Here is a 26,290-nt window from a genome sequence, read left to right as displayed (position 1 = left end):
ATGATATCATCAGCAATGCATATCACAATATCATCAGCAATGCATATACATCCAGGTATGTTTCTGTAATTCTGTCCATAATCTGCTGTAATAAATCTTGACTGACAGGGAAACCTAAAGGTAAAAGCAATATTTTCCCAATAGTGTTCTGAAGGCAGTGACTTCCTGAGATTCCCTGCTCAGGTATACAACAAATATGCATCTTTGACAACAGGGTGCAGAGCTGGATGAACACAGCAGGCCAAGCAGCATCATAGGAGCAAAAAGGCTGACGTTTCGGGCCTAGACCCTTCATCAGAAATGGGGGAGGGGAAGGGGGTTCTGAAATAAATAGGGAGAGAGGGGGAGGCGGATAGAAGATGGATAGAGGAGAGGATAGGTGGAGAGGAAACAGACAGGTCGAAGAGGCGGGGATGGAGCCAGTAAAGATGAGTGTTGGTGGGGAGTTAGGGAGGGGATAGGTCAGTCCAGGGAGGACGGACAGGTCAAGGGGGCGGGATGAGGTTAGTCGGTAGGAGATGGGGGTGCGGCTTGAGGTGGGAGGAGGGGATAGGTGGGAGGAAGAACAGGTTAGGGAGGCGGGGACGAGCTGGACTGGTTTTGGGATGTGGTAGGGGGAGGGGAGATTTTGAAGCTTGTGAAATCAACATTGATACCATTGGGTTGCAGGGTTCCCAAGCGGAATATGAGTTGCTGTTCCTGCAACCTTCGGGTGGCATCGTTGTGGCACTGCAGGAGGCCCAGGATGGACATGTCGTCTGAGGAATGGGAGGGGGAGTTGAAATGGTTCGCGACTGGGAGGTGCAGTTGTTTATTGCGAACCGAGCGTAGGTGTTCTGCAAAGCGGTCCCCGAGCCTCCGCTTGGTTTCCCCGATGTAGAGGAGGCCACAACGGGTACAGCGGATGCAGTATACCACATTGGCAGATGTGCAGGTGAACATCTGCTTGATGTGGAAAGTCTTCTTGGTGCCCGGGATGGGGGTGAGGGAGGAGGTATGGGGGCAGGTGTAGCACTTCCTGCGGTTGCAGGGAAAAGTGCCGGGTGTGGTGGAGCTGGAGGGGAGTGTGGAGCGGACAAAGGAGTCACGGAGAGAGTGGTCCCTCCGGAAAGCAGGTAAGGTTGGGGAGGGAAAGATGTCTTTGGGATCTTTGACATTCAGCTTAGAGGAGAATCTGACTCCTGTGCCTTTGAGATGGAAGTCATCTAGTATTGGTACTTGTGTGGATATCTCTTTAGGGACAGTTTCAGATATCTCAGATCTAGACATATTCTGATTGTACTGTTCTTCTTTAGTATGTGCATAACTGTACTACACCAGCCTGTAAGGTGATTGACATGGCAGATAATGCCATTGAGGTTCATGTCATTCAACTTGCATTTAAGCTTTTCTTGTATGTGAACACTGCACTTCCTGTGGGGATTGACTGAAGAAGTTGCATACTTTGTTTCTTGGTTTCTGATTACGCAGGTCTCTGGTGCATTCCTTGCAGTTCGCAGTTGTAACCACTGGCTGCATCTTTAGATCCCAATTTCTTGTAAAAGCAGGCATAGTACATGCCTAGATCTTGGAGTAGAGGACATACAGATCATAGGGCACTTCGACAGAATGAGGCGTGCCAGTTACACTGCACAGGAGGTGCATAAAGCAAGACCAACATTAACAAGATCAACATTATTTGAAGTTAGAGAGTCCATTCTCTTCAGATAAGCCCAGAGGTATTTGCTCGGTGTACCCTTTCATTACCAACTGCTATGATATTTCGCCTTGGGTGCGTAGGGCCCAATGGCCTCATCATTGACTTCACCAGCTTCAAAATCCCTCCACCCCCAGCCTTATCCCATGTCCAGCCCTCACCCTCCCCCTCACCTCCCTGACCTGATCTAACCTGTCCATCTTCCTACTCACCTATCCGCTCCACCCTTCCCACGGACCAATCACAATACCCCCTACCTGCATCCACCTATCACCATCCTTCCTACCCTTGCCCCAGCCCCACCCCTCCCTCTAATTATTTCTGGCTCCGCTCCCCCTCCCCAGTCCTGACAAAGGGTTTCAGCCCGAAACGTTGACTTTCCTGCTCCTCGGATACTGTCTGACATGCTGTGCTTTTCCAGTCTCACACCTATCAACATCTTTACAATTTGTTTAATCAGTTCTGCAGCTACTTGGTCTATGAAAAATTGAAAAATATTCTATAAATATTTTAAATGTGGATAGGTAGATCTGTGCCATTTCAGTTCATCATGGAGAACATGTTATCCATCCTCTGTTATTCATTTATCTTTTCATTTTATGTTTAACTTTGTGCACTCCTTCTGTGCTTTCCACACTGTACTTGGTGCCCTTTTTTATTTGTTGGCCTGAATAGAGCTGACTCTGTTGGTACTGCACTGTTCAGGAATGTAGCCTTTCCTCTGAAGTTGTAATATTCACTGTCAGCATTTGAGTAGCTAACAATGCCTACACATATTAAAAAAAATCAACAATGTACCTTTGGCCAAAGACTGCAATTAATCACTATTTTAATAAACACACCCACTACTACCTCTCATTCATTTGAATTTCTTTGGCACTTTATTTAATTGAAATAGTTCATACATTGCTCAACACAATGACAAGCCAAAATTTCAAACTTTCCAAGAAAGTCATGTCCTACTGATTTGGGTTGGATCACATAATTGAAATGAAACAATATTATGACTTTGTAAAGAGGAATGGACTGGAATTTCTTAGTAAGTGATATGGATTTTTCAACCACCCAGTAATTACATGTGGAATGCAACCCACTATAATAGATTGTCTTTGGAAGATACGTAAGGCTTAGGGTAGCAATAGGAGCTGCAAAAACTCACTGTCTCTCTCCTTCTCACTGAGACATTAAACACCAAATTGAAAATAATGTCCCAGATTTTACTGTGACAACAACAGCAAAACTGTCAGAGGTCAGTATTGCTTCACTGAAATAGAAAGCAACTTCAGGAATGTAGTCAACTGCAGAATAATGCGGAAATCCTGAGAGTTGCTGTCAGTGAATCTATCTTTCTAGGCCCAGAAAGCCATGGCTGTTTTTTTTTTACCATTATTAGAAACCTGTTAATTCAGAGTAAGATTCTCCCAGGCTGCTGAAACATCATCAGCCAGTTTTCAGTAAGCAACTTCCACCTAATAATATCTTAACTTGGAAGCCACACTGGACTGTCAAAGTCAAACAAGAGGGAAAACCAACAGCACATACTGAAAGTCAGTGCCAACAACTCGGCTGAAACTATGTTCATCATAACCCTTGGCCTCAACTTAGTACACAAATACACCTTGTAAAAATCTTCACAATCTGGACCAATCACATATACATGTGGGGCTGTCAAGGAACCAGGGATAAAGCATCCTGTGCCCAGTCAAGCCATGCCAAGTGTGCCAATTGGAAGCCGGAGTTTACACCCACAACCTTCAGAAGTGATTGTATCTGTTCATGGTGCTGCAGCAATTAAATGTGGAACAAGCTGGTGCCATATAAGTGTTAGAACAACTCCTTACCTTCCACACTATCCATTCACCACTAACATCTAGAGTCAGGAGACTGCAATTCTGCTAGACACCTCGGCTTCCTTCCAAACAACAGCCTTTATCAACTGGAATAGAAAGGATTCAAACGTAGTGGGGAAACCACACAGGAATTGTTGCCTGGTCCATACACAGCATCCTGACATGCAGAAAATCTATTTAAGAGGCTATGTTGCACTCATGTGCAAATGACTACCTTCACATAGCACTCATGACTGAAGTGCACCTGATAAACTGGATTTGATACTGAACCTGAATTTTGATCCTATGATAGATATAGAACATAAGAACTCGGTGCAGGAGTGGGCAATTCAGCTCCTTGAGCCTTCTCTGCCATTCAATACAATCATAGTGACCTCATCTCAACCTCATCTCTACTTTCCTGCCACCCCCCATTATCCTTCAATCCATTACTAACAAAAGTGTCAATCTCCTCCTTAAATGTACTCAATGTCCCAGCATCCACCACAATTTTGGGTAGTGAATCCCACACATTCACTACCCTTCGAGAAAAGTAATTTCTCTTCATTTCTGTTTTAATCTGCAACCTTTTATTTTAAACTATGACCTCTCATTCTAGATTGACCCACAAGAAGAAACATCCTTTCTACACTAACAGTCAATCTCCTTTAGCATCTTGTATACTTCAATTAGATCTCCTCTCATTTTTCTAAACTTCACAGAGTATATGCCGAAACTGCTCAAATTCTCTTCATAACACAGGCCTCTCATCTCTGTAAGCAATGTAATGAACCTTCTCTGAACAACCTCCAATACGAATACAGTCCACTGTTGGATAGTCCAGATGCGGTCTCACTAATGTCTTGTTCCGTTGCAACAATGCTTCCTTCCTTTTGTACTCTATTCCTTTAGCAAGAAATGCCGAATTTCCATTTGCCCAACTTATTACCTGCTGTACCTACATACAAGTTTTCTGTGATTCATGCACAAGTACACCCAGATCCCTCCGCATCAAAGAACTCTGAAGTTTCTTTCCATTTAGATAATAAGTGTCTTTCTAATCTCACACCAAAATGGATAACCTCACATTTATCCACATTAAACTCAATCTGCCAAATTTTGGCCAATTTACCTAACTTATCCATATCCATTTTTAAATTTCTTAGGTCTTTACTGCAACTTACTTTACCATCTGTTAGTGTCATCTGCATCCATGTTATATAGTACCTAGGGCTAAATGGATCAAAGGGTATGTGACAGAAGTGGGGAGAGGGTACCAAGTACAACGATTAACTGTGGTCATATTGAACAGCAGGGCAGCTCAAAGATCTGACTGGTCTATTCCATTTCCTAATTCCTGTGTTTTCTATTTCTATCCTCTCTTAAAATCAATCATTAACGGGCAAGAAATGCTGCAAGCAACAGTTCAATTGGAACCCTTGGTGTATTATTACCTTATTTGATGCCCTCCACTGATAGACATATGTGCGCACACACTTTTGTCCTGGTGGCATCAATGAAAGATAGTCTTTGGCAATGCAGTCTTCAGTGTCACTTGCAAAAATTACCTTCTCTCTGTAAACATTCATATTGAAGAAATTAGTGTACAAGATCAGACCAAACAGTTTTGCGAATTGCTTAGCTTAATATATACAAAGTGATATGAATTAACCCACAGTCAACCAATAAGTGAGGCAACATGATGTCCTATGGTAATCAAGGCAAGAATGAAATATCCACCTCCCCTCCGTTCCCCTGTTGCCTCTGAGGAGGTGGAAGCAGGTGGCTTATCTCTTATGCTATATGATGGCCAGCCTCTGTGCAGGGACTTACTGGGGACCTACCTGAGACTAAAGCCTTTGCCTTTCTGTAGGGGAAACCATTGTGACTGGGAGATGTAGAATAGATGAGGGCTTTAGACTCGGGAGTTAGAAGGTAAGGGTGCTGAGATGGCCACAGAACGATCGCCTCCTCACTGATCTCCACAACCCTAGGTTGGCCTTCAGACGATGTTAGCTGGGGATGGCTGCTGAAGTACAGCCTCAATTTTCCGTGACACAAGGGAGCACTGTGACCACCTCTATGTTTGCTGTCTTCACATGCCTGCTCACAGTAACCTCGCAGACTAGCCCCCAGTCTGGGCCATCTCTGGACATTATGGCTCCCATACCCTACAAATGCAGACATTATATACAGACTTATATAATGCTTCAGGATAGATGTCTAGAATCTGGTAATGCATTCCAGTGTGCTGTCACTTCCCCACTGTGTGCACCTGCAGAAGCAGCTTGGACAAACAAGTCTCCATGATAAAGGAAAGATGTGTGCCAGTTCTCCCACCATAGAAGCAGCATTCACATCTGCACCATCACTTCAACTCCCGTGCATTTGTGTCAAACAACTCAGCTTGCCAGAGTTGGCAGTAGGTCATGGAACATCTTCCTACATTGAATCCGTAATTAATCTTAGCTTTTTCTGTGACCGCAGCAGGGGCACCATCTTCTGGCTTGCTCTCTCAATCACTGTGAGTGGATTTTTACCAGTCACTGAGAGATAACATACTGCATCATCTCAGTACCTTCGCAATCAAGATCTAGAGGTCCTGGCCACTGAAGCAAGGCACAGCATCGTCTCACCTTCCCCATTTGCTCTTCTTTTGTGACATTCTGGAATGAGAAGAAAGAAAAGGCATGTAAGGCTTCCAAACTTCAAATGATCTCAAACACATATGTCTGCTTACGTACACAAACTGTGTTCTCTATCTCAGCAATGCCTATTGTTGGCAGGGAGCAGTGAAGAAATGGAACTGGATGAAAAGTTTGTTTTTTGTTGCTGTCACTCCCAGGTGGTATGTTCTGTTCCCCACTACAACCTCCCTGCTAATCTGCTCCATCTGACTCACACTGCTTTGCCTTAACAGTGTGTAGCTTTGACGGTCCTGGTCAAGATTCAATTGCACGACCTGGGACAGAAGGGAGATCAGGGCCCAATAACCAGGGCCCAGGGCACCAGGGCCTTGCTGTTCTTGGGTTGGCTAAGGGGCCACTGTGATTGAGTCGAGGCAGGGTTTAGGAACAAGGTCATTGTATTCAAGTTGGGGGCTGGAGGTATGAACCAGGAGCAGCACCGGGCCCTGTAGTTTATGTCCCTGCCTCAGCTCAATCCTCAGGTCACATCCTGAGAGATAGATGGAATAATAGGCAGAAAGGCAACGGTTCCTGGCAAATGAGGTGTCTGTCAGTCATCTCTTGAGGCATTATACTAGCCTAAGTCAATACAGAATACTGTGAGCAGATGATGGAGTGCCATCTCCATTGTTGTGTCTTGCGAAGCTTTTCCAGCCTTCACTTGGTAGAATGTGCTCCATAGTGAATAGGCACCAATAATGGCTATACTTTCTCTACAGGCCTATGCTGGTCGAACTTTTACAGTGTCAGCAACCAATTAGACAACAATTATAGTTAGTACTCACATGACTGTTGATTGATGCATCTTCAGATTAATGCCAAGACTTATATCCACTTCCTGCTTCATGGCACAATCTTTTTACTGGTTCTCCTTTTTAAACCCAGCTAAGACTCTGACGGAACATCCGACCTTTTGGGAAGTTTCTCAGGAGTCTGGTTCAGGGAGTAGAGAATTTTCCTGACTCTGTGCACCCAACTCAGGAATAAAAATTCAAGCCAAGGTCTCCCAAAATTCATGTCATTCAGCCCCAAGATTGACCTCCTTTCTTAAATTAGCAGTAAAGGTGTTTCTGGAGCTGTTTGTCTGTTTTCAGTAATTTTTGACCAGGAGGAACTATCCATGAGCATTGCCAGCAGCATTAAACAAGACAGGACTCTCAATGCACATAGACTTCCCTCCTGCTTGCTTGCAAAAAATGGTGCTGCTGTCTGAATCCTACAGAATGCAAAAACAAAAATAACTTGCCCTTGCATAAAGCACTTGGTGTTGCAAACTGTCCCAAGACATTTCGCAGGAGGATAATTAAACAACAAATGGACTCTATGACAAAGAAAGGAATAGACGAGGTCACCCAAACGTTTGGTGGAGAAGTGGTTTCTAGCAAGGTTCTTAAAGAGGACAGGGCTATCCCAAGGGAGAAATCATACAAAAATACATAAGGACACACAAACTAGGAGCAGGAGTAGGCCACTCATCCCATCGAAACTGGTTCACCATTCATTAAGATCAGTTGGTCTGATTACTGCACATTCCTACCTATCTCTGATGTCTTTTCACTCCCTTGCTCATCAAGAATCTGTCCACCACTGCCTTAAAATGTATTCAAAGACTGCTTCCACTGCCTTTTCAGGAAAACAGTTTCAATGTCTCACGAACATTTGTGGAAAAAATTCTCCCAATTCGTGTCTTAAATGGGTGACCTTTTATTTTGAAGCAGTGAGCCCTAATTTTAGGTTCTCCCAAAAGAGGAAGCATCTTTTCTATATCCATCAAATCTCTCCAGGATCCTTCACATTACAACTAAGTTAACTTTCACTCTTCCAGTACTAACTTCAACCAGCCAAGCCAGAACTCACACAACACCAGGTTATAGTCCAACAGGTTTATTTGAAATCACAAACTTTCGGAGCACTGCTCCTTCATCAGATAAAGTGCACCCCAGTCCAACTTCACATCATGGCTACCTTCAACTAACCAAACATAACCTGTCCATTGTTTAGGGAAGGAATTCCAAAACATAAACTGAGAACAACGGTGTTTGCTTAGTTTGTACAACCAAAAGGAGTTCACGGAATTCACCAGTTTTAAATCTCCTCACCCCCGGCCTCATCCCATGTCCAATCCCCCCTCTCATCCCCACCTCCTTGACCTGACACAACCTGTCCATCTTCTCTCCCACCTATCCGCTCCTCCCACCGCACTGACTAATCCCCACTACTCCCTACCTGCATTCACTTATCACCATCCAACCTACCTTCCCCAGCCCCACCCCTCCTCTATTTATTTGAGCTCCCTTCCCCCTCCCAATTTCTGCAGAATGGTCCCAACCTGAAACGTCAACTTTCCTGCTCCTCTGATGTTACCTAAAACTGTTATGTTCCTCCAGCTCCATACTGTGTTACCTCTGACTCCAGCATCGGTAGTTCTTGCTATCTCTCAATAATCTATTTGCCTTGTCAAACAAATATTTCTTAACTAGCACAAAGGAAAGCTAGATTGTTAACTGTGGGAGCTCCTAGTTTGTTGCATCTACAAGGTGAGAGGAGGTTGAACAATACAAACTGGGCAGTTTCCTTGGAGCATTTGGAACTTGAGATGACCCCGATTTTAATGAAGCCACAGCCCAGTGAAACATTTAATTAACGGTGAAGAGCAGTCACTGTTGTTTTGTTGACCACAATAGCTGATGTTTACACAATAGCAAGATCCAGAAATACCATGAGAGAGAACGGAGTAATTAATCTATTTAAGCTGGTGCCGTTTAAGCAAGGAATGTTGGCCAGAACATCAAGAATGCTTGTCTGCTCTTTACATAATGTTCCACTTGTTAAAGGAATAGAAATATCACACAGAGTAACACATGAGACTCCAGCCGGAGACTATGGTCCATTGTTGGAATCAGTGGAGGTAATTTTCTAAACAAAGAAAATTTATCCTTAAATGAAGCTATTAAAATTGATTCCCCTTTTTCCTTTATCCTCAACTGTATATAGTAAAATCAAGGTACATACATATGTATTTGACTGAATATGTCTCTGTTAGGTTGGGGGAAGAATTTGTAATCAGAACTTCTATGCAATAACATACTGTCCATTAGGAGTTTTTATTTTAAAAGCACAGACAAAACATACAGCTAATTACATCAGAAACACAGTCAAATGTTAATGTTCAAATTCTACTTGAACGAATGAGTTGAAGCTATTTTTTTTACAAAAATACATAAAAATATAAAGTACTGACAATTGACTAACTGTGATGTTTATTATTGATGCAAGTGGTTCTAGCTGTAGTTTTATCAAAAGAAATTCCCCAATTCCCCCAAAAGCTTACAATATTTTAGTTGACTACATACAAAATCCATTTTTTAAAAAATCAATGCTATTTTTTAAGCAGCACTTTGTAAATAACACAGGTCGAAACACATATAAACAGTTTTAATTGCAAAGGATAAAATATCTAAAAAAAGTTGCTTCAGAAATAATATTTTACATAGTTATCTTGTTTTAGTTTTTTATATATTTATATATAAAATATGAAGGTTTACTGTCATGGTCCTCCTCATTTATAATGAGACAGCCACCATTATGTTTTGGTGCGTGGTATCTTTTTATGAAGTTTTGTTTTCCTTTTGTTGAACAAATACAGCCAGTCATTGGTGGTCAGCCTTGACCAGTTCAAAACAATTCACAAGCTTAGAGTTTTCCTGTCATCTGTGCGGTTTTTGTGGTTTGATTAGAAATGCTGCTATGGTACAGACCCACAGGATTGCGGGTAAAATGTCTTTCTCCCTACATTCTACTGTCTGATGAGATTAGAGAGCAGCAAATTTGCTGTTCAGCAGTCACTATTTCACCTTCTGATTTTTGCATCAGCTTCCGTCCATTTTGATTTTTTTTTGGTGATTTACTTATTGCATTAAGTTGATTAACACATTCCATGATGGTTGTTCCTGTCGATGATGTCCACGGGTGTAATTATTTCTCTTCTCACTGGTGGAGGGGGTATTTTCATCTTGGGTTTGAAGAGATTGGACACGTAGAAGGCCTGTTGGGTTAAGAATGTTCTAGGTTAGTAGGTTGAAGCTGTAATGGTGAAAACACCATTAATCTACAGTTTATTATACTTAAAGATGGGTTTCATTAGCAGTATCCCAATTAAGCATTTGTAAACTTTAACCGCTATTGGTGTTTCTCTGTCTATATCCATTGATGTTTCTCTAAATTTTCTTGAAAACTGTGGGCACCGATTATATGGTGGGAAGAAATCTGTTGTGGAATAGTTGACATGACAGGGATACACAAAAAATGAGCCACCTGATTTGGTAGTTTAGTGAATGTGTATTCCCACTGTATTCTATACTAATCCAGTGGACTCAGGCTCCTCCCTGTCAATTCCTTAATTAATTTATAGAAAGAGATGTATTCATATATTTCTCAGAAACATTCCAGGCACTTTACACAATATATTTCCACTAAAGTCCAATTACTATTGTAATGTCAACAAAAATGTGAATATTGACGATCATAATTCTGTAATTTCTAATTTCTAATTTCTAAAAGAATAAAACAATATTGTGTGCACTGGCTCATCCTTATAAGTAACTATTTCCTTTCTGTGAATTCCTAGGAAGCTACATTCTATATGGGTAATTTTCCATTGACTATACAGAGTCTTAGAGTCATAGAATCATACAGCCTGAAACAGACCCTTCAGTCCAACCAATCCATGCCAAACATAATCCCAAACTAAACTAGTCCCATCTGCCTGCTTGTGGCCCATTCCTTCCAAACTTTTCCTATTCATGTACTTATACAATGTTGTAATTGTGCCCACATCCACTACTTCCTCAGGAAGTTCCTTCCACACGTGAACCACCCTCTGCGTAAAAAAATTGCCCCTCATGTCTTTTAGTATGAAAGTATGAATTGGCCCCAAAGAGAATCTTACCATCCCCCAGTGATCCTCGACTATCCACTGCTCCATTCCCATTGTCGCACATGCTGCTCATTAATTGTACATCAATTGTTAGCGCACAGACTGTACTTAACACATCAAAGGCTCTGCACATTGTCATAATTATCGTTGTCAATACATGGTGCCACAAAAGCAGAACTTTCCCATGTACACTGAGATCGGGAGACAATGTTGCCCATGCAGAGAATTGCATCAAACTTGACTGCAGCACAAAGGAAAAAAATCCACTCTGCTTTAACTGGAAAGTCAGCAGAGCAGTCAACTGAAGTACATATTATTTGGGTAAGATAAGAGATAACAATGCTGCCCAATGTATTTCAGTTAATATTGCTTCTTAATTTTAATTTACTGTAACTGCTTGGACATTACAATGCTGCTACTTGAGCCCTATGGTTCTCTAGGACTATGGCGACTTTACCTTACTACTTGAGCTATCATTCTGGGATTTTATTTAGAATTTATTTAGATTAATTGAACCAAGATAGGTATAAGGTCATGTTTCTGAATTTTCTGCCAGTTGCATGTAAGTGGACCCGAGAAAAGGAAACATCCTCTGGAGTTCACCAGCTGGAGATTTAAATTGAATCCATTTTCTCAGTTTTCACCATACAGTCAGCAGGTTGTGGCCTAGAGGCAAGCTGTGAAAGATAGTCAATGAACGGATGCAATATTAAAATAACATCCTGACCGCCTGGTTACATCAGCAGACACAGTGGTGTGAAAAGGATAACACCTGATGACACCAAGAGGCAGTGAAGGAACAGAACATTGTAGAAGGGTGCAGGCCTGATAGGAAGCTTTTTACAGTTCCCAACAACTATCAAGAATTTCAAACCTGGATTTGTGCACTCCTCATTTCCCTGTCATTTAATTATTTTATTAGAAAACAATCCCATAGTAAAAAAATGTTTGTCCATGTCCGGTATTCAAGCTTCTCATTTATAACACTTTTAGAAAATATGGAACGTTCCATTAATAACTACCTTGCATTAATTTGTTCCATTTCTGGGCCAACGGTAGAGGTTAAAAACAGCATACACATAACATTTACTTTAAAGGTGCTAAGCAAAATCATTCTCAATAACATCACAATGATGGTGTAAATGTACTCTAAAGTACCAGAATGCACCTTTTTTTTAAAACATCTTACCTCCTTTTTTTCCTGATTAAGTGTTGGGGAAACTAAGCCATGACCTATGACCTCATCCAAAAAATCCATATACTTGCAACTGATTCTTTTGCCCTCTGATCTTCATTTCAAGCTGCACCAGAATGTTGACAACATGACCCTAGGCTGAAACTCTGACCCCATATCCTCTGCATTACAAAGACACTAATATAGCCCAGCACTCTTCTATCTGATTGAGAAAGTTGCGAGTTCAAGCCTTATACTGAGGAAATGTTGCTGTAGTCTAAGAAATTCTTTGTTTCAGAAGTGACATTACATTAAGCCTTTACTGGCCTGTCAGGTAGAGATGTAAAAAAAAGTCCATGGCGTTATTTAAAGAGCAGAAAGCTAGCAAACTGCCCAACATCACAAAGGGAAAAGCAGGAAAAAGCTATTAAAACTTGGACACAAACATTGTTGACTGGAGAAAAAAAACCAAAGAACTAAAATTGGTGGAGTAGCTGATAGTGAAGGGGACTGTCGGAGAATGCAGCAGAATATAGATAGATTGGAGAGTTGGGTGGAGAAATGGCAGATGGAGTTCAATCCAGGCAAATGCAAAGTGATGCATTTTGGAAGATCCAATTCAAGAGCGAACTGTACGGTAAATGGAAAAGCCCTGGGGAAAACTGGTGCACAGAGAGATCTGGGTGTTCAGGTCCATTGTACCCTGAAGGTGGCAACGCAGGTCAATAGAGTGGTCAAGAAGGCATACGGCATGCTTTCATTCATCGGATGGGGTTTTGAGTACAAGAGTTGGCAGGTCATGTTACAGTTGTATAGGACGTTGGTTCGACCAAATTTGGAATACCGCGTACAGTTCTGGTTGCCACATTACCAAAAGGATGTGGATGCTTTGGAGAGGGTGCAGAGGAGGTTCACCAGGATGTAACCTGGTATGGAGGGCACTAGCTATGAAGAGAGGTTGAGTAGATTAGGATTATTTACATTAGAAAGACAGAGGTTGAGGGGGGACCTGATTGAGGTCTACAAAATCATGAGAGGTATAGACAGGGTGGATAGCAAGAAGCTTTTTCCCAGAGTGGGGGACTCAATTACTAGGGGTCACGATTTCAAGGTGAGAGGGGAAACGTTTAAGGGAGATATGCGTGGAAAGTTCTTTACGCAGAGGGTGGTGGGTGCTTGGAACGCATTGCCAGCGGAGGTGGTAGAGGTGGGCACAATAGCATCATTTAAGATGTATCGAGACAGATACATGAATGGGCAGGGAGCAGAGGGATACAGATCCTTGGAAAATAGGCAGCAGGTTTAGCTAGAGGATCTGGATCGGCGTAGGCTTGGAGGACTGAAGTGCCTGTTCCTGTGCTGTAATTTTCTTTGTTCTTTGTTCTTTGTTCTTTGTGGGTGCTGGAAGTCAAGAACAAAAACTGAAACTGCTGGAAGAACTCAGCAGGTCTAGCAGCATCTGTGGAAGGAAAGCAGAGTTACCATTTCTGGTCCAGTGACTCGGTCAGGCCCTGTTTTGAAGAAGGGTCACTGGTCCTAAAATGTTAACTCTGCGTTGTCTCCACAGATGCTGCCAGACCTGCTGAGTTTTCCAGTAATTTCAGTTTTTGTCATACTGGAGGTCCATTTTGAGGCATGGAAGAAAAATCAGACCTATGTGAGATATTCACAAGTATTCCTGGTTTCCCGTCTGGGATTGGTTACTCAATTAAGAATCTAATGATGAATCCATTGTTAATTTGTTGGAAAAACCCATCTGGTTCACTAATGTCCTTTAGGGAAGGAAACGGTCATCCTTATGTGGTCTGGTCCACATGTGACTCCAGACCCACAGCAATATGGTTGACTCTTAACTGCCCTCTGGGCAATTAGGGATGGGCAATAAATGCTGCCTCGCCAGCAATGCTCACATTCTGTCAATGAATAAAAAAAACTCAAACAATGTCATCAAAATAATTTAACTTTATGTCATTGCTGTGCAGAGGCCTTACTGTGTACAGATTGGCTGCAGCACTTACCTGTATAAGAAAAGTAAGTATACTGCAAAAACAATTAGTTAACTGCCTATTGATTTTGAACATATTTTGAGATATAAAATAGACTATTGCAGGTTCTTTCTTTCTTTCCTGCCAAATCACATTCTCACATCTGGCACCCAGGTGGATAGAATTGTTAAGAAGGCGTATGGTGTGTTAGTTTTCATTAATTGAGGGACTGAGTTCAAGAGTTGTGAAGTTATGCTCCAGCTATACAAAAGCCTGGTTCGGCCACATCTGGAGTATTGTGTCCAGTTCTGATCACCTCATTACAGGAAAGATGTGGAAGCGTTGGAAAAGGTGCAGAGGAGATTTACCAGGATGTTGCCTGGAATGGAGGGAAGATCTTACGAGGAAAGGTTGAGAGAGCTAGGGCTTTTCTCTTTAGAATGACGAAGGATGAGAGGTGACTTGATAGAGGTGTACAAAATGATCAGAGGTATAGATAGAGTAGAGACTTTTTCCTAGGGTGGAGGTAGCTTTTACGAGGGGACATAGTTTTAAAGTGAAAGGAAGTAGATATCGGGGAGACGTCAGAGGTAGGTTCTTTACTCAGAGAGTGGTAGGGGCGTGGGATGCATTGCCGGAGAGGGTAGTGGAGTCGGCCTCATTCGGTGCATTTAAGCGGCTATTAGATAGGCATATGGATGATAGTATAAGGTAGGGGTGGAGGTTAGATAGACCTTAGGTTTAGGATAAAAGTTCGGCACAACATCGTGGGCCGAAGGGCCTGTACTGTGCTGTACTGTTCTGTGTTCTATGTTCTATTTACAAAGACAGCACAACCTTCATAAAATCAATATTCTTTTGAACCTACAGAGAAACAGAAGTTTGCATCTTGCAAGTCAATCCATTTCACAAACGCATTGCTCTTAGATGTCATTGGCATATTGTGCATTCACACAATATCCTGGTCAAAGGACATGTCTACTCTCTCTATTAAGTACAATGAGTTGACTTCAAATGGCCTTGCTCTATTTCAGGCACATTCTGCTTCCTTTACTACATTTCCTGCCGCATAAAATAAACTCAAGGGGATAGGGAGGAAAATATAATTGTTCCCATATTCCATAATCCAATTAAAATAAATAATGCAGAGCCACCTTTCTTCCCCCTTTTAGCAGACACTAATATTGTCACGGTCTTTTACCTTAAAAGAAATTCATGTTTCTTCGTCAACCATTGTAAAGTGAAATTCAAGCTAAGTGCAGATTAATATAATATTTTATAAGTATTAGCAGCTTTATTGCTGCTCAATACAAATTTGTAATTCTTTTCTTAATATTTCTGATGATACTAAAGAAAAGAAAATGATGCTTTTCTAATACGGGGAAGTGGATAGTTTGAGGTTATAGCACAGAGAAAGCTGGTTATGCAGCAATGTTTTTGAAAATCATTCAAAAAGTTGTCTACATGGAACAAAAGCGAGACATTCATTTCCTAGAAACCCATCCCTCCTCTTCTTGCACTCTGTGGGAACTCTGGGTCATTGACTGTACATTACACATGAGGACAGCCAATATCATCAGATATGTCACATCCACCTCATTGCAAGGTACCTTCCCCCCCATAACCTAGGAACTGCTCCTTTCTTTTTTTGCAAGTGGGGCTCCTATTTTGAATCTTAATAGCACAGGACACACACAGCAAAACTGTTGCTTGCAGAACACAGCTTTTTTTTTAAATTGGAAGACAAATAAATAAATACAAATAAATATTGGAACCAACGAACAGTTTGAAGCACTGCACTTACAAACCAAATCTCAAAGTAATAGGATTTAATTCTAATAACATGTCAAAGCTCATAATAGAACATCCACCATACTAAACTGATCATTTTTTTCCCAGGAGACATGTACAGTTCACCCTGTCAACAACTACAATTGTTGCTATTCCTTTACTTAATTGAGATGCTGGACTAACAAGCATCAACTCCTCATCTGGAAAACAGCTGTCTCTATTCAGAAACATCAGTTCCTTGGCTATAGTGAATGTGCAAGGATTAAACAGGCTTGTACTTTTTGTGTACTGTATATTGCTAGCTTTTGTCCTATGTTCATTATGTACAAGAGACACAGAAATGATGTGCCATGTTTAGAGAACTGGTACGCAATCTTTTATATGAATTATTAATTCAATAATTGGAAAATTATTACTGTGCCTAAGTTCTCCCTGCAAGTAAAGTAATTCATACACGTAGGTCGAAATACAGTAGATGGGTTGCTTGTAATTTTCTTGACCTTGTTCTGCTCAGATCCACTGCTGATGTGTGGGCTGCAGTTTGAACTAGCCTCAGGAACCAAAGGTGAAAGTTTAGGGAACTGGGCCAACCAATTGTCTGTCCCTTCACTGTTAGGTCAGATTACCCAAAGCCGCTGGGGCATGTTTCAGAGTGGTCGAAGCTTCCCCTAGAAAACTGGATGGAGTGAGCAGCTATTGTACAAGAAGAACTGGGCATGAGGGACAATGCCCCTTCGCTACTGTGGGTAATAACCTGGTCATCAGCTGCTAGGCAGTGTCAGTATTGCTGCAATAGTGCAGGTCTGGCCCATTCCTCACTTCAGTGCCATGGTGATAACCCAAGCATTTTTCTGCTTTATCTGGAGTTTGATAATTGACTGTGTTCACACGGACATTTTGTACAAACTTTGAGATTAAGTAAGAAAAGAATTCCCACATCGGCCTCATCCTGATAGCCACCCATGTGCAAAACCTGAGGGCACAAACACCAAGCCACAGTACATACTGCCATTCTGTTCATGGTAGTGTAGAAGAGAGAGATGTTCATATTACCATAGAACACCATGTAGGTGGACTGTGCTATACCACCTACTCTTGTGGAAAGGTTCATGGGGAGAAAGAGTTTTGACCACAGGTTCATCAGCCAGTGGTATACACTTAAATCTTAAGAGACCCAGCAGGTACAAAAGATGGTAGATCCTATTATGCAGTTTCCTAAGAAGACTCTCAAAGTCATTGGGCAGAATACCTCATTGCCAGAACATTTAAACAAGCATCAAGACTGATTAAGAGAAAGACCTGTAGCATCAGATCTCTTCCGACGCTCCCAAGTCTCAAATCTCCTGCATGTTGCCCTCGAGTGGATGTAGTGAGGAAGAGACTGTTGTCCACTCTCTCATGGAATGTGCCTTTGCAAAGAAGGTCACCCTAAGCAGCTCTATGTTGCAGAATGCAGGATCCTATTTCTAGGGATGTATGCCAAGATAAACTATGACCGGAACATATTGACTTGGCGAAATATTCACTTCAGTTTGCCACAAATGTTCTGGTCTTCTGGTGCAAAGAGTTGACCTTGATCAAGAATTGAAGACTTGCACATTCTAAAATCCGCAACTACTTGCTGACAGACAAACTAAAACTTGAAACACACACTGCAGAGGTGCAATGAGCAGAAAGTCGCTAAGGCCTTTAGGTCACAGAACAGCAAGAAGCTCCAAACTGTACTATCAAAATTATCATGAGGCATCTTAGAGGGGAACACAGCGTGTGAAGAAAAGTTCATTTCCAATGCACTTTCTGGAATTTTCAATTTGAAAGGTGTGGCCCTTGAGTTGTATGCCTGCCGTGGAATGCATATTGTAAATATTACGAATATGAAATTGCATTGGGTTGTATGCCTGCATGAGAGAAGTTGAATTTTGTTGTACTCTGTAATTTTCATGTCAAAATATTATGTAATTAACTTTTATGAATAAAGTATATTTTTGGAAACAAAGTAGTCCCCAATTTTCTACTTCTCACCAGTGCTGGCCCAGATACTTTGCCATGTACATGCAAAGACTTTGGAAAATCTGCTACATAGCTGCTAGTTCAGTTTTAATTCTTCCCAATAATATCAGTGTCAGCATAGAATCCCTACAGTGTGGAAACAGGCCCTTCAGCCCAACAAGTCCACACCGACCCTCAGAGCACCCACCCAAACCCATCCCCCTATAACCCACCTAATCTACACATCCCAGAACACTACGGGCAATTTAGCATGGCCAATCCACCTAACCTGCACACCTTTGGACTGTGGGAGGAAACCGGAGCACCTGGAGGAAACTCACGCAGACACGGGGAGAATGTGCAAACTCCACACAGACAGTCACCTGAGGCTGGAATTGAACCCAGGTCCCTGGTGCTGTGAGGCAGCAGCACTCACCACTATGCCACCATGCCAACCCTTTCACATCACCCAAAAAGCTCACTGCCATTTGCACTGGCTGAAACACATTCATAAATACTTATGCTATATCAGTAATATTTAATACTTTCAATATCATTATTGCATTTATTGATTCATACATTTCTGGTTCTGAAAAGTAAAGCAGATCAGGAAGGCTGGACTACTGAGCACTCAAACTAATTCTTCCATTCAATGCAAAACTTTCTCATATGAAACATGCTGCTTTTGAACATCAATTTTCATTCAGACAGACAAAAGATTTATTTAGGATCTTTTCTGTATGGAGTGTAATTAGTTGTTTTCTGTTGTAAAGTGCCAGTGATAACCATCAAACAGTCTTTAAAATGAATGTCAAGTGATCATTCCAAACAGTTATGAGTAATGGGGCACGCTTCCAACATCTGGGTGGTAAAAATGCATGAGTCAGCCTTTACAATCTGAGCTCTGGCAGAACAATACAGTGTCGTGTAACAGAGATAGATGAGAGGGCAAAGGTCACAGCTTACTACTGCATTATTAAGCAGCCACAATGTGTTCAGGAAGAATGTGCCCTTTAGTCAGGATATGATGATCTACAGATTAAAAATATTCAGATTCCTTCAAGTGAACCCCACCATTAATCAGATATTTATTAAAATGAAGAGGGTCTGACCTTCCTACACATGGTATGTTGTGCCCAGAAATGACAATTTGGTTTTGTGTTGAAATTTTGGTCTTTGTCATTTGGGAGTTCATTATGAAAAATAAATTATCTGTCATTTATGCCTTATATTTATGTAGGTTAGAGGTTGCAAAAAGAGAAATCGTAATCACATTACTTCCAAACTATTTATAGGCTGAAAGAACTGAAATACCTGTATATCCGCAGTTTTATATTTTTTTAAATTTAGTAATTTGAAAAAAAGTAGCTCTTTAGCAGTGTTAAGTAATATGGTCTTGTTTTGGTGGGTTGTAATTAGATTAGATTCCCCTCTTTCTCAAACCAACTATCATATTGGTTATTCAGTCTTATTTCAGTCGAATTCACAAGCTGCTATTGAAACAGCTGAGACCTGCACATGATGAATATTTTGTTGCCTACTTTAAAGTTTTGTCATAGTCTTCTACTATTATTTTTGTCCTGCAATTATTTTTGTCCACTCACTTTAAAGACAAGAGGAGAGGCCCATCCTGCATACTGGGAAAATATATGATTTGTAAGTCAGGCACTGTCATTTACAAAAACTGAAACAAAGGATCAATATCAAGGAATAACAGACAACAGAAATACAAGTTATGAATATTCAAAATGTCAGGCATGGCTCAGTGACTAGCATACACATTTTGGAGTCGGACATTTGTGGGTTCAGGTCCATCTAAGGATTTAAGCACATGAATCCTGGCTGATACTACAGTACTGAGACTGCTGCACTGTCAGTGGTGTCATTTACTGAAATGAAGCATTAAACCAAAGACCCATCTGCCCTCTCAGGTGGGCACAAAAGATCCCACAGCACTAGCTCAAATAAGAGCAAGGGAGTTAAGGACAGAGAACATTACAGCACAGGAACAGGCCCTTCAACAAACCATGTCCGTCACAACCTTTCTAAACTAACCCCAACTGCCTGCACATGGTCTATATCTCTCCATTGCCTGCCTATGTCTATCTAAATGCCTCTTAAACGTTGCAGCCATATCTGCTCCTTCCACCTCCCCTGGCAGTGCGTTCCAGGCACCTACCACTCTCTGACTAAAAAACTTGTCTCATACATTTCCTTTAACCTACATCCCTCTCACCTTAAACCTATGCCCCTAGTATTTGACATTTCCACCCTAGGATAAAGGCTCTGACTATCCACCCTATCTATCCATGCCACTTATAATTTTACATACTTCCATTAGGTCGCCCTTCAGCCTCCAACGCTCTAGGATAAACAATCCAGCCTGGATTTGTCCAACAGGTTATTCCAATCTGTTCTTACAGCTAATAGACTCCAATTCAGGCAACGTCCTGGTAAACTTCTTTCGCATCCTGTTCAAAGCCTCCAGAATTGTACACGATACTCCAAATGCAGCCTATCACCATCATTATACTTGATATCCTGACCAGTATTCATCCCTCAATCAACAACACAAAAACAGATTATCTAGTCACTAATATATTATTTTTGTGGAAACTTACTGTGTGTAGATGGTCTGCTGGGTTTCCTACAGTACAACATGACTACGCTTCAAAAGCATTGGCTGCAAAGCACTTTGAAACCTCTTGAGGTCATGAAAAGCGTTATATAAATGCAAGTCTTTCATTTATACTTCTCTGACCCTACAATATTTGATTATATGGGTAATTCCAGTTAATCATCTCCAAAAGTAATGTTACAAAAATACATATTGAAGTTTTGCTTCATTTATCTACATCTTTAAAATATCTTCAAATTAACCTCTCCCCAAGCTGCATAACACTTTTTAGTCAATAAACTCTATGATCTTTTACATATGCAATATTTGTGGTTCCCAAAAGAAACATAGGAGCTATTTACAGCAACCTCTGCCTGAAACTTAAGTGATTCTAAGCAACTATAACGCACCTGAAAAAAGAACTAGAACAAACATGCACAAGCTCTCTTGCATTTTAGAAACTAGCTACTTCATAATCTGGCTTGGCCACATTGTGATTCTTTGAATGACAGTGAATCCTCCAATAATGAAGTGAAGCAGACAAGTCCTGAATTTGAAGAATGCCTACAAACTACTAAATCCTATCTATGTAACATTTGGTTCACAGCACCATCAATTTTAAAACTCTTCCCACCAACACCACACCCATACACCTCCCATCACCCCACTTTTCCTAATTGCCAGAATGTATACTAATAACATATATTTACGCTGCTGCCAACCTCTCTCTCTGTCTCTCAGCTTCAGTTTCCAGATACAAGAAAGGAAACAATACATTCAAAGCAGCACAGTAATTACACAAATTAGAAAGATTGATCCCACTGCAATTAAGAGTAACATATTCAAAACTGATAGCTTAGGTTTTTAAAGGAATCGTTGGTGTTATTTCCTCAAAAGAAATGCCTCCTTCTATTTATAATTAAGATGTCACAGAGATTCTTTATTTAAAGGAAATGTAAACATACTTTTGTTAATCAAAGAAGCATTTTTAAGCCGGAACTCAGCAGAGATCAATAAGCTATTTCAGTCATTTATAGAAATATAGAATAAATCAGTTTTCACAATCAAAACATAGGTGCTGGTGAATTATTCACATATAAACTATTAAATGTTAACAGATATTATCTTATGTTAAACAGATTATTGCCAGGATTCTTAAAAATGCTCACTTTTCAAGAACTTGTTACCACATTACCCAGGTTTGTAAGTATCAATCTTCCACTGAATGCAAACCTTAAACTTATGATAAAAGTATAAGAATTTTGACATTGTCAGTGTCCACCTTCTTTGACTTGTTTTAAAGTATACAGATCTTTGAAAACGAGCAGAGATCAATAAACTGTTTGTCATTTATAGAAACATACAAGAAATCAGTTTTAACATTTAAACATATGTGCTGGTGAATTATTCACATATGAATCATTAAATGTAACAGATATTATCTTATGTTAAATAGGTTATTCCCAGGATTCTTAAAAAATTCTCACTTTTCAAGAAATTGTTACCACATTATCTAGGTTTGCAAATATCAATTTTCCACTGAATTCAAATCTTAAACTTGTGATAAAAGTATAATAACTTTGACATTGTCAGCATCCATGACTTGTTTTAAAGTATACAGGGCATTTTCTTTTCTCTGCTGCCCTTAATTCTAAAGTTCTATTTTAAACAATCATTAAGTCTATATTTATCACATGCTTACACACTGGACCAACTTCGATAGGGAAAGTTACTATATTCCCAGGCCAGAGGTGCTGTGGCTCACAGCCCTTTGAGACATACGTCAACACCTTACTTTGAATCAACACCTTGTTTTCCGATCTTGGCTTCTCCAGTATCCAACCACTTAAATAGCTTCGCCATTGGCCCCTTATTATCTATTAAAATATCTTATAATACCACAATACCTCCCCAGACCCTGAGCATTTCTCTGTTCAGAATCCTTTTAGCATATCTCCATTTTTGTAGCTTTTTGATTTGGACTTTAATTATCATGGATTGTACTGGTGCATTCCATAGTAAATATGTCAAAGAAGTAATTATTGCTTTTTTAAAACTATTTTATGCTCACCTTTATTTCAAATGAAATTAGCATTCTTTAGGGTCCTAACTCATTTTTGACTTCTTACTAATTGTTAAAGCACAAAAGCATTGTTTGTATTTTCTTTAGCATTCGCAGATAAACCAATAGACAGATTCTGTTTGCTTTTCTGACTGGTATTTAGCAGTTAATTGAAGATGTTACTATTCATTCTGGTTGATTCCCATCCTTTCTCCCTATGTAACTTAAGATTTATTTCATGTTAATTATTTCATATTGGATTGTTTATTCATCCCTGTCTGATTATGCTTGTTTAGATTCCATTTTCTACCCTTCTGTTTGCATTTATTTCCATGCAGTATGCTTTAAAAGTATTCTGTTTACACTCCTATGGGGCTTTGTTCATTTCCTTTACCTGGTTAATTATGTGGAGCTGTTTTCTCATTCCATTAAAACTATCTTTTTAAAATTAATTGTTGGTCTTCAAATCAAACTTATAATATTTTATTTTATAATATAGTATTTTAATATTAACTTAATATTTTCTATGGATTCTATCACCTAAGGGTGCTACTGTTTAAGTTCTCTACATGTTACCTAAGACATTTACCATTCTCAAATAAAGCAGCTTAATAGATCTTACAGCTTATTTCATGTATCAGATGACAAAGCAGCAACGTAGCATTTCCTAACTTGGATACTAAGCCACTCAGGGATTCCCAATTTAAAAATAATTGCTTGAAATTACCTATTAAAACGGACACCTATGTTTCATATACCCTTATCAGATTAGAAAAAAATAAGGAAAGAAATACTTCATATTTATTTCTCACTTTGTACAACCTCATACATCCCAAAGTACTTTACAGCCAACAAAGTGCTCTGAAATGTAATCATGGTTGTAATTTAGCCAATACTTTACAGTAAAGCCCTACAAAAACCTTAATGACTGAATAACTTGCTTTAGTAATGGCGATTGTAAACAGACTATCTAGTCATTATCACAATGTATGCAAATTGGCTTTTGTTTTACCTACCTTAAAATATCGACTGCATTTTCAAAAATGCTAAAATAAGAATTCTTATTTCACACTGAGACATTTTAAGGTTAAGAAAGATGCAATATAAGTGCAGTTCTTTTACTTTTCTGCTCCTTGGTTCTAATTCAAATGCTGCCTAACATTTTAATCAGAGACTCAAAAATACCTATTCAGATCCTACAACCAACAACCAACATTGTACTGTAGAGGAATTAACATCAATACATCCACAGCAACATTTTGACCATAATGATCTAGAATTGCACAAAACAATTGTTATGACCAGGTTTTAAAGTTTTGCCTTAAATTATCTCTCTTAGCTTAAGGTAAAATAGAATGCCCTGAAATGGGAGAGAATGTGATGCTGTACTGAAGTCTATCAGGCGAAAGCCCTTATAACTAGGTTACCATGGGAACAGGGAGAATCAGGAGTAGACCTATTGAAAATCAGATGCAGGCTTTAATATCTCAACACAAAGGAGAAGGCAGCTGTTCTTGCTACTTGCAGACTCTCAGACTTTCAGAGGCAGTCAGACTGAAAACAGTGCTATGAAAGGTAGAAGAAAAGGACAGCTTTTGGATTAATCACTAAATGGCATGCTGGCTAGGACAGAACCCCTTTTTGAAGGAACATATCTTGTTGTGGAAAATTGAAAACCAAAGAATTACCAGTGAATGCCTTCCTGCTGGAAGTCCATTCAAAAACTGAATGAAAAATAATTTGTTTAAAAGGACACTGGAAGATTTACCCAGGTTAATGGCTAGTGATTGTGAGACATTTGGGAATTTAAATGCATTCTATGTATCTGCTAGGAACTTGCCATAGCTCATACATGGAGTGTGGAGCTTTCAGCTGTTAAGATGTTACTGGGGAGTACCTTTTTAGTGTATTTGTTGCTTAATAGGTCATGTTAGTCAATGTTGATTTTATTTTGTTCATTATAGTAAAAATCTTAAAACCTGAAATCTTGTCATGCAATTCCTTTGAAAAGGCCACTGAAAAATTTATATCTTTCTCCAAAAGTATTAATCTCTACAGCATCATAATACGATCAAACCAAGCACTCAGAGTCCGAGTCATGCACACTGGTTTGTTATTGATGTTTGCTGATAGACGTTATCTTTATACCAGATCTGTGTTGAACACTTACTCACAAAAAAACACATGATCCCAAAAGGCCAAAGCAACAGGAAAAGCAGTATCTTTTTAAATGATTTCTACTGCAAATGACAGGCCCCTAATGCTACACGGCTTTGTGCAACAGTGTTAAGTTTTGCATTTGAATCAAGATACAAAATCTGTAGACTGCTTTAATAAAGTGTAACACTCCAACGTGAGAGATAGTGAGAACTGCCAATGCTGGAGAATCTGTGATAACAAGGTGTAGAGCTGGATGAACACAGCAGGCCAAGCAGCATCAGAGGAGCAGGAAAGCTGGCGTTTCGGGTCTGGACCCTTCTAAGGGTCCAGACCGAAACGCCAGCTATTGTTTGTCCTTATTTTCAATAGAATGAAAGTCATTTACATTGGGGTCTTCTTAAATCTTGCAGATTTCCACGTCTCTGACCCGATCAATAAGGCACAGTATGTATATAGCTGGCCAGTTCAGCTTCTGGTTAATATTAACTTCCAGGATGGCACTGGTAGGAGTAGTTTATAGGGACTCTAATACAGTGGTGTTATAGGGCAGCAAATAATGTTTGATCTGATGTCATTTGACTTTATTGGATCCATAGTAAAGAACTACCTGAAAAGGAAAAAACATCCAGTAAAATTAGTGGATCTAAATTTGTAAAATCCTGGTCCAATACGTTGTGTATACTTCAAAATGCAGGACCAATATGACCAATACCTTCAAGTACTACGTTCCAAGTACTACTTTTTTGATGAAGAGTCACCTGACTTAAAACATTAACTCTGCTTTCTTCCCACAGATGTGCCAGGACCTGCTGCGTTTCTGCAGTAATTTCTGTTTTTATTTCAGATTTCCAGCATTACGTTGTTCTATTACATTACTGTTTTAAACTGGTATTTCTCTCTGGGACTTTATTGGATTGCAATTTGAAAGCTTTGAATATAATTCAGTCAACCCCTGTACTGTGAGCACTTATACTGCTGCACCAATGTTTTGCAATTTTGTGCAGACTTTCTGGGAAGTTATAACCCAAAACAAAATGACAAAGATCTCTTTGGAATATCAATCTCATGACTGCTTTCACCTGTTTCCAATCTTATCTAGTAAAGTATTCTCTAAGATTTTTCACAGAAGGTTTGCGAACAGAGTCAACATTAATCATTTTGAGAAGTACTCTAGATGAAGAACATTCATAAGTGCAAAGGAAAATGTTACTCAGAAGGGGAAATAGATTTTGATTTGACATATTTTTAGTTTCCTTTACAGTATTGTATATTCTCTAGATAATATTATTGATGAACTCTACTCAGTATGCCCCATCATCTTGAATTTGTAGTTATTCCTTATATAAAGGTCTGAAAAGGATATG

The 26,290-nt window shown here is 40.0% G+C and overlaps 1 protein-coding gene across 2 annotated transcripts in view; it reads right to left on the bottom strand.

Annotated features, from left to right (window-relative positions):
• Nucleotides 1–9,297: 9,297 nt before the first annotated feature.
• The window catches only part of plpp3 (phospholipid phosphatase 3), a 201,428-nt gene continuing 184,435 nt past the window's right edge, over nucleotides 9,298–26,290 (bottom strand). The window contains exon 6 of one of the 2 annotated variants that reach the window (XM_048602230.1): nucleotides 9,298–10,257. In XM_048602230.1, the coding sequence (XP_048458187.1) occupies nucleotides 10,138–10,257 (120 nt within the window). In that variant the 3' untranslated portion in view covers nucleotides 9,298–10,137. The remainder of the gene's footprint in view (nucleotides 10,258–26,290) is intronic. The other variant, XM_048602231.1, reaches the window with a different exon arrangement.

Source organism: Rhincodon typus, chromosome 10 (assembly GCF_021869965.1).
Source record: "Rhincodon typus isolate 14 chromosome 10, sRhiTyp1.1, whole genome shotgun sequence".
Classification (NCBI taxonomy): Eukaryota; Metazoa; Chordata; class Chondrichthyes; order Orectolobiformes; family Rhincodontidae; genus Rhincodon; species Rhincodon typus.
This window is presented reverse-complemented; position numbering and strand designations above follow the sequence as displayed.